Source organism: Brassica napus, chromosome A6, assembly GCF_020379485.1.
Source record: "Brassica napus cultivar Da-Ae chromosome A6, Da-Ae, whole genome shotgun sequence".
Classification (NCBI taxonomy): domain Eukaryota; kingdom Viridiplantae; phylum Streptophyta; class Magnoliopsida; order Brassicales; family Brassicaceae; genus Brassica; species Brassica napus.
Genome location: NC_063439.1, coordinates 28,372,482 through 28,381,842, shown reverse-complemented (window position 1 = coordinate 28,381,842; position 9,361 = coordinate 28,372,482). Strand labels below are relative to the sequence as shown.

At 38.3% G+C, this 9,361-nt stretch overlaps 2 protein-coding genes across 3 annotated transcripts; one reads left to right on the top strand and one right to left on the bottom strand.

The window, feature by feature from the left end:
- Window positions 1–531: 531 nt before the first annotated feature.
- Window positions 532–2,624, top strand: LOC106352489. Its single transcript, XM_013792111.3, has 2 exons — window positions 532–2,296; window positions 2,429–2,624. Exons 1-2 carry the CDS (start codon window positions 577–579, stop codon window positions 2,494–2,496), a joined length of 1,788 nt encoding a protein of 595 aa, XP_013647565.2. The 5' UTR covers window positions 532–576; the 3' UTR covers window positions 2,497–2,624.
- Window positions 2,625–4,343: 1,719 nt separating this feature from the next.
- Window positions 4,344–9,078, bottom strand: LOC106349546 (transcription initiation factor TFIID subunit 4b). Of its 2 annotated transcripts, none has more exons than XM_013789540.3 (15): window positions 8,897–9,078; window positions 8,744–8,831; window positions 8,107–8,543; window positions 7,928–8,020; window positions 7,180–7,222; window positions 6,482–7,068; window positions 6,169–6,293; window positions 5,871–5,958; window positions 5,649–5,784; window positions 5,504–5,559; window positions 5,364–5,420; window positions 5,154–5,294; window positions 4,992–5,060; window positions 4,677–4,899; window positions 4,344–4,593 (listed from the first exon to the last, which is right to left on the bottom strand). In XM_013789540.3, the coding sequence occupies exons 1-15, from the start codon at window positions 8,933–8,935 to the stop codon at window positions 4,451–4,453; spliced, it is 2,325 nt and encodes a 774-aa protein (XP_013644994.1). In that variant the 5' UTR covers window positions 8,936–9,078; the 3' UTR covers window positions 4,344–4,450. The 2 variants fall into 2 exon arrangements, with proteins under 2 accessions (XP_013644994.1, XP_013644995.1); XM_013789541.3 differs by having other exon boundaries at window positions 8,765–8,831; window positions 8,897–9,041.
- Between the last annotated feature and the right edge of the window lie 283 nt (window positions 9,079–9,361).

The window sequence follows — 9,361 nt, the reverse complement described above, 5'->3', positions numbered from 1 at the left end:
ATGGATGAACACACGATAGAAGAAATAGACTCTAAGCTGAGATGCTGGTGTGTGCTAACCTTTTCAATGCCTTCTCACCTACAACTTACAATTTCTGTCTAGTATAAGATCTAGTATGTTGAATGGTGCAGTGCAACCTAGTCTCTCAGACCTTATGTGTCTTCTAAGTTCCAACATGTGTAATATTATTGAAGTACATGTAATATTTTCTTAAATATAAAACGTACGTTTAACATTTTCTACAATCAATTTTGTATATGCACCAGGCATGCCGTATCATCTGTTTAGATATCTTTCGCAAGAGTGCCAGTAAAATGACTGTACTATGAAACTATTAGTAAACTTTTTGAATTGTTTAAACGGAAAGGACAATTTTGCATTCCACTTTCTCATGCGGCCGCTAGATGTCATCACGTCACTAGGCCACTTTAGTTTCACTTTTCAAATAAACAAAAAAGTCCCACTTTGATCTGCATCCACCTGGATCACATACAAACCCTATTTCACCTTTTTGTATTAAACCTTCTTTAATCAGAAGAAATACAGCCAAAACATCAACAAAATCACAGATCTATCATGGACCACTTCTCTTGCAAGGGTACAAACAAGATGGCCAGGAGGTCCCACGCTGTTGTCGGCTTCAGACCGTGTTGTTTCTTTTGTGTCATGGAAGAAAAAGACCCTTGTCTTAGAAAAGCATGGTTAGAGTTATCTCTTAGTGATATGCACATGACAAGAGACGACACAGAGCTCGCTCTCACACTCAGTTTCATCTGGAGATTCGCCATGGCCGACCCCGAGAACCCCGAGTTACCGTCTCTGGGGGTCTTCGAGTGCATGGCAAAGTTGTTGAAGAAAAGTCTTGAGGATACGGAATGGGTAACGACTGGTCAAAATGTGTATGTTCCATACTACGCAGCTCATATCATTGGATCTTACACCATGAAGAAGCCTGACTTTGCTGTGAAAGCTGTGGAGTCCGGTGTCATAGCTCCATTAGTGGAGCTTATGAGAGGGAAAATGAGTTGGGTCGAGCAAAGAGTGGTGGTTAGGGCGTTAGGCCACTTAGCGAGCTACGAGAGGACGTTTGAGGCAGTGGCTGCTTACGAGGATGAAGTGGTGAGATTAGCCATGGACATTGCAACGACATGTGTATATGTTGTGTACGAAGAGTTTGTGAGTGTTCAAGAAAGAGAAGGAAGAGTGAGATATCATTGTGACTTGCTGACAAGAGGACTTGGAGGGTTAGAGATGGAAGACAGAAAAGCTGAGGAATGGGCAAGCCAACTCCAGTGCTGGTCACTTCATTTACTCAGTTGCTTTGCCTACAAGCAAATGTCTATTTCTCTTATTTGCAACAAAAACTTTCTCAAGGAGCTTAGCCAAATGTGGGGTGGATTGGTTAACCACACTTCTCCTGCGAGCATCGGGCTAATCCGGATTCTATGTTATAGCAAACAAGGGCGAGGACATGTTTCAGATTCCAGAGAAATGATATTGAGCCTATGCAATCTCTCCCGTTCTTCTGATGATTGGCAATACATGGGTGTAGATTGTCTATTGCTTCTGCTCAAAGACCAAGAAACAAGGTACAAAGTCTTAGAGACATCATTGTTTTATCTAGTAGACCTAGTTGAGCTTAAAGCTCTTAATGATAGACCAAACCTAGGTGATAGAATAACTAGGGTTCTTCTAATGGATAACAATAGAAAGAAAGGTTATGCTTACACATACAAGGCCCAAAAGGCTTTGAAAGAAATATGGAGGATTAAAGTAGAGAGGAGAAAGAGGGAGAGAAAGCTTATAGAGGGAGATAATCAAGAAAGGTTGGCAGAGGCTAGTGTAGTTGTGAATTTGATTAAGAAGCAAGCAAATCAATTTCTTTGTGTAGGAGACATAGAGGGAGCTATTAAATGCTACAACGAAGCAATAGGATTATGCCCTTTGAAACTTAGGAGAAAGAGAATGAGTCTATTTAGCGATAGAGGAGAGTGTTACTTACTTATCGGAGATGCAGACGCAGCCATAAGTGATTGCACAAGAGCTCTTTGCTTGTCTGAACCTGTGAATACGCATGGTAAGAGTCTCTGGACAAGGTCAAGAGCTTATGACATCAAAGGGCTTTCAAGAGAAAGCTTGATGGACTGTATCATGTTCGTTAATGTCCGGTCCTTTCGTGGCAAAATCCCTTACTATGCTGCTCAAATGATCAGCAAACAGATAGAGTCAACGTGTCTGTTTGAAGAGGCTAGAGCAACAAGGCTTCGAAAGATGATGCTCAAGGACAAAATTCATGGTATTTTCAATTTATTATGGGTAAAATAATTTTATTTTCAGTTTCTTATGCGTATAGGAATAAAAAAAAAAATTCTGATCTTTCCTACATAGAAAAAAAAAAATTTGATGAGATAAATTCATTTTTTTCTAGGCTTATCCACGATAACAGAAGAACCCCGGAAGAAGAAGGAAAGGAAGAAACCTGATCGCTTGGACTGATGAATCTATGTATGCTACACTTATCTCATAAGCAAGTTTTATTTTTTTCATTTTGGTTTCAAATTACAAAGATTAGTATCAGAATGTTTAGGAGTTTATCTCCAGAGTAGTAATCTTTTTTTATTCAACAACATGAAATATAATATGCGAGTTTAAACTGGATGGTGACAAAACAAGGGCATTAGCACAATCGTCAAATTATTATATGTTCTTGTATTATCAGCAGTCTTTGGTGTAAGTTTGGATTATTCTTTCCGACTAATATTAGTGTAAAAAGTTTTCCAAAGTGAGTTTTCTTCTAGTATATTATTATAGTATGAAAAGATCTGTTCGTATATATATATATATAATAAGATCACGCCTTCATTGTTCTGGAAATTTACTGTGAAATCGTATAAAAACTATATTTGAATTCGTATTTTTATTATATTTTTGGTTCGTGTAAGTACAACATTGTTTTCTTTTCTTGGGTTAAAATACTACTTTGTGTTTGCTGCCATTGGATTAAGTGGAAATGAGTATTTATTTATGTGAAGAAGTTAAATGGGAAAGGTGTAAACCACAGATGGTGGAGAGGACCACAAAACCACATTGAGGTCCGCGTGATCATTCTATTACTTGTATGTATCGTTTAGTGTAGACAATTTCACGAGTTTTCGTATATTATTTGGACTAAACTCTATATGTTTATAATTTAATTTCTTACCGGAAGTATAAATAAGAATAATAAGTCATGGCGACTATGATGCACTAAAAGTTTGTGATTATATCTCTGAGGCTCCAGACCAAAATATGTACCCGACTGGGTTGATGACTCGCGCGTTCTAAGGACCGAATTAATTCTACCATCTAAGAAAACTGTTGTGGTTTCTATGAACGGCTGTCAAGGTTAGGCTGTCAAAAACGAAGTGTCATAAACGGTATCGCGGCTGAGCTGTCATAGACGTGCTTCTTATTCTAATCAGACTCCTTACTTTGGGAAGGTTGCGTGAACGGACTGTGGGGACAGCGTTATTGAAGTGATACCATAACGGATGACTAACAACAGGTAGAGCCATTTGGAGAGCTTGACTCGAAAGGAAATAAGCCCTGTACGATTACTCCTTTTGCACCGTCACGGTCTTGTCGCGATATACCAAACTGCTAAGCTTCAATTCTACAAGGAGATAATTAAGTTTATTAGCAAACACAATCTTTTGATGACAAGTCATAAAAGTCGATATATTCAAGTAAGGTGGCTTGGGCTACAACTCAAGACTGTCTAGAGCTAAAGTTCAGACGCTGCAATACTGATATTTATTTTGGCAAACGAAATTTAAAGAATAAATTGTTAAGAACTTCGTACAAAGCTTTAAAGCTATAAAATTCTAGTGACAATAATTATTCGATAAGTGTTAACTTAGCCACCTGATCTAACTTCTATTCATTTATTTTCCTTATTTATGTTTATGCAATCTTATATTTAAGTATTTTCCTCTTAGGTTAGGTAGTTGCAAGTTAATCCAACCCTTATTTATGTTTATGATTGTCTACCATTATCCTATCATCTATCCTATAACTTATGAAAACCACCCATTTAGAGTAAATCTCTAAGCCTCCCTTGGGTTCGTCCCTAAAGGCCTAAACTATGATACAAGTATTGAATCCCCCAATTTTGACCAGATTCCGACATGAAGCATGGTTAGGTTAGGTTATAAATTTTATATTTTGCGGTTCACTTGAGAAAGTGAAGGTAATAATTCTTGTAAAAAGCCTATCTTCTTATGGAATGAACAAAGATCCAAGCTTTCTTTTTTTTGTTCTTTTGATTTCTTCTTTCTCTTTGCATTTTTAGTCATTCCACTTGATTTCTACATCAATATGGTTCGCTTTCATGGCCATAAGTGTAATGTCTGCCTAATCGAAATACATGTAATCACCAAATAATATTTGATTCTGAGACAGTGAAGCGTTTCTATTGAATTAATCGATACATTAGAGTGGATTTAGACATCTGAGGCTCCCTTTCTAGGACAGCAACCACATCCTTCACCGAGATTGTCCTCACCACTTTTGGTTGAAGCGATGGACCTTGGTTCTTCCCTAATCTTCGACCACCTGGAAATAGGAATCCAGAGCTTATTATATAGACCAATGCCTTGAAGCTTTTACCTTAGGGAGAGAGTAATGTATTGACTCACCAGGTCCAGAAAACCGACGTCCACCATCTTGTCTCTCCTTGGAGTTTCTTCCTCCACCTGAAGTAGTTTTCTGATTCCCGTCTTTTCCAGTTTCGGATACAGACTTCTGACGAGCTTCTGCCATTAGTTGCCATTTCAAAAACGTGTCATCTCCTCCTACAGCAGCACGAGCAGCAACGTTTGCTGCTGTCGCTCTCATTTTGTCGTCGTCCTCTTTATTTCCCTTTCACATATCCAAACTACTTTTCAACGAACATTGCAAAAGGTAAAAATACAATGTGGCAACAAATTGTATTTTGTTAAATTTCTCCATACCTTCAAACCCTTTGAACGGTTGTCTTCTTTCTCCTTCTCACTATCCACTCCACCATCACCTTCTTCACTCTGCATCAGTAACCAAAAATAAAAACACTTTACAATGTCTGTATGCAATATAGTAAAACCAAGAACATAGATAATGATGAGCTCAGAACATACCTCGCTTGATTTCTTAAGTTTTTCTGCTTCAGCCTGTTTCTTTTCCCATTCCTCTTTCATTTTGTGGTTCATTTCGTTGATTTGTAGCCGAATATCAGACGTGATAAAGGTCCGGTGTCTAGATTTCTCAGTATCAACCCGCTGCAGAAACACTATTAGCTTCAGAACAGATTAGTTCCAAGCAGGTAGTAGAAGAAAGCTAGAACTGACCTGCTTTGACAACCGAATGATATGAGATAATAGTCCTCGCATCCTTTCCTCCACACACTGAGAGCGCAAATGCATCAGAAAAGGGTACAAAAGAAAAAACACAAGTACTGTATGCAAACAATATACACACGAAGTTGTACCAAAGACAAGCACCGTTCAACATCATTGCTTATTTGCTTTAGCCCAACTTTCGCCACTGCCAGATATGAAAGAACATATATAAGTTTCTTCGCCAAGTGATTCATCAACCTAGAATGTAAGAGCTAAAAAAGGAAGTATCCCAACTTATTTCTGCCAGCATTTTATGCAGTGGACTTTTCTGCAAAATTAATCTTTCTTCCTCTTCGTGCACAACTCTACGAGATGCTTCAGAAACACGACTATCCTCCTTGCCCCCGGAAAATAATTGTTCTTCCTCTTCCTAAAATCAATGCAGACAGCAAAATTCAGTACTACACAACCAGATTTAAAGTGAAAACTGAAGCTGTCAGGAAACACAAAGCTCACCCTGAGATTGACACCACTGACTGCAGTGACATCATTGAGCTGTTCGATACTTTGATCCATAGAATTCTGCACCACTTTTTGCTTCTTGCTGCAAGTTGATCCATGCAACACAACATTGGTTATAATTTTACATTTGGGAACCAAAAAAAAAGAGAAAAGTTCTTTAAGCTGTAACATAAAGAAAACTCTTAACTGTGTATAATTTTAAATGGCTAAAGAAAACGAGTGTTTTAGGAAAAGCTGTAAATAACCCCTCTTTCAAACCCTTAGTGGAAGATCAAGGCAGCAGCTCAATTACCTTGGTGGTGGCGGTGAAGAACCTAATGTCTCCAGTGGTTTCTTCTGACCGACAGTTGGCTTTTTGGGTGGCATCCTAGCATTAAATCCTGCTTGTGACGTACCCAACGGACCACGAGCATTCATCTGATGGACACACAAAAAATTCAAGATAGATGCCAAGATTGTTGAAAATACCAAGGAAAATATGCAAGTCTTTTAAAGAACCAAGGTTGCCCTAAAAGCTCAAAAAGAAGAGGCAAACAGAGAGAATTTGAAAAATACTTTTCTCATCAGAAATCTAATATATAAAATAAGTTATTAAGTTCTCTTACTGATGTGTTAGCGTCAATATTGCTAGGTGCGGATAAAACCATTCTACAGGACTCCTTCTCTAAATCCTCCTTCGAAGTCCCTGGGGCTGCCTTATTCTGTTCAAAACTTTGTTCAACTGATTCTTGCTTCACATGGGACAGTGATGATCCTTGACTAGGTACAGAATTTAGAGGCAACGATGAGCTGTTCTGGAAGTGTGAAGTAGCGCCGCCTTGAACCCTACTAGGATCATTTACAGAAGCTGGTCTCTCAAACTTGGGCGCAGTCATCATGTTTGTGGTAGACTGGGAAGGTGCTCCAAGACCAGTTGATCCCACGGCCTGGTTAAGTGCCACATGTCTCATATGGGAATCATGAAGGTGTGGTCTCAACGAGGAACCAGAAACATTGGTGCTTGGACCCGGGAATGAGTGAAAACTACCAGAGCTGGTATACATAGGAAACGAACTTGGTGGGCGCTGCATCTGGTTATGCTGAGGATGATTTGTAAATCCCTGCACAGGAACTGAACTGCCTGTTGACGGCGGAAGTTGGTTAAGGTGGACGACTCCACGAGGATCAGACTCAGATTTTTTATTATTGATTTCTGCGATTAAAGAGATTAAATCCGGTAAAAGTCTTGTCTACGAGAAGCATAGAAGTTTTATGATACTCGCGAAAGTGAAAGTAAGAATGCATTAGTGAATAATTAAAATACCAGTAGGAGCTTGAATTCCCATTTTTCCCTGGTTTAAACCCACCTGAATCAGTGAGCACAGATTACAAATAAAGAAGAATTTAACATAATTTCTTATTGATCATAAGAGACCCCTTATATAGTAGGCCAAGGAGCAACCAATAATAAATCTAACGTAAAAAAGGAAAAAACCTTAAACCTAAACCAAAAAGAAAAAAGAAAAAAAAAACATGAAAAAGTTAATCCTTATGCAAAAAGGAAAAACACCAAAACTATCAGGAACTCAAGTAAAAATCCCGTATAAAAGAATGTGGGACAAACGCAAGTCAGTAAAACCATATGATTAATCATCCCAGGCGCAAGTCTGATACCCTAAGGGAAGATAATATACTGTGAAAAATTTAATCTTTACATTGCGTTGTCATCAAAAATCAAGGAAAATAAGGTTTTGCCAAACTAGATATGTTTGGTGAAGCTTATACAAAGTGAAGGATTTTGCAAAAGAGGCCAAGAGATGCAAAAAAAAATATTGTGACATTCACTGAAATCTTTTCACTAAACAATATCTTGAAGGATAACAACCGGAATTTGGCTTAAAAAGGCTAAAGATATACTTTATTCCTCTTAATAGAAGTACATAATCCAATGGTTCGCTGACCATTCTTTGTGCATTCAAGCAAATAAAAGCAATAATTTATTCTCCATTGCAATGCAGAAGATTTCAAACGGACAAAGCCAAAATGTATTACATTCGCAAAAAAGATGTTACCTGCTGTAGTTTACTAACTGCCATCCTAAGCATCTGATCACCTACAATCTCCTTCACATGTCGTGTGAACCCCTCTTTGGGGATTTCATTTTTCTGCAAACAAGTACGAGGAGGGGACTCAATGAAAATGAAAAAGCTTTGGAACAGAACGCCAAGTGATTTTCGCAGATAAGACATACTTTAAGTCTAGAATAAAGGGTACGGAGCTGCATAGCTCTGTCTTTATCGAGTTGGGATATTAAGGTAGGAAGCAAAGCAGCAAATGGAACTTGCTTAGGGTTGCGGTTGATAGGGTTAACAGGCTGTTCCACACCGCGAGCTTGTTGGCTACTCATCTTTTGCAGTTTCGAATACTGAGATTCACTCACTTGATTACCAGTAAGATTCTTTTCCGTTGGGTGGGGCACCTGTGAAGGATTCTCCCAGCGCTGACCTGCTTGGTGGAGGTCTTGAGGATGAGATTCATCAGCGCGTTGGTGTTGATTTTCTACACGTGATCCTTGTAGTTCCTCCTTCATATGGGTGCTGTGTTGCGTATGGAGATTGATGGTAGAATCTCGGATACCATTAGTCCATGTGGTAAACTGTTCAGTGGGAGACTGGCTGTTGCCTTGCACTAGAAACAGCATCAACCTCCATTAATCAGATATTTAATGACTCAACAAGCAAAAAGGCCTAAAAGAACTCTAGTCTTTCTTTAATGGCGTGAACAAGAACATGTGCTAGCTACCCGATAAAGCTTCTCTAGGTATCCAATAACCCTATCTGGATCAAGTCTTTGGGTTTCAAAATTCAACTAGTAATTGAAAGGGTTACCAGTGGGGAGTGAAGCGGAACCTTCAATATCTCGATTAAGAGCGGCCTGGAAGGCGTCTACATCAGCTCCCGAATGCATCGATTCATCCTACCAACACACGCCCCGATTCAAATTCACCACCACACACGAGATTTATATAAAAGGAACCTAACCTCGTCTTCTTCGAGGAGCTTGAAAATTGAAGGATCCATTGATTTTTAATAATAAAGCTCCAACGCCCACGAAAGGATATAAGCTAAACGCCGGGAGAAAAGGTAGATGAACAAATCTCGACGTTTGACAAAAAAAAAAAAAAAAAAAATCTCGACTGGTAATTTGCAGATCGGTCCTTATATATTAAAATAAAATAAAAAAGAGTAATAACGTTTGCGTTTGGTTTCATTTATCCAGATTCCAAACCAACGAATTTTATTGCGTTCGGTTTACTTTTCCCATAATAACGTTTGCGTTTGGTTTAGGAAAATAGGTTTTATTCGGTTTAACAATTAAGATTCAGGTTCGATTTGATTTTATTTGAATTTGGATTAATAACTATATTTTTGTAATTATATTATTTCTAAATGTATTTGTTGGGGGTAAAAAATTATGCTTTATTTTATATCAGTTAATTAAATAAT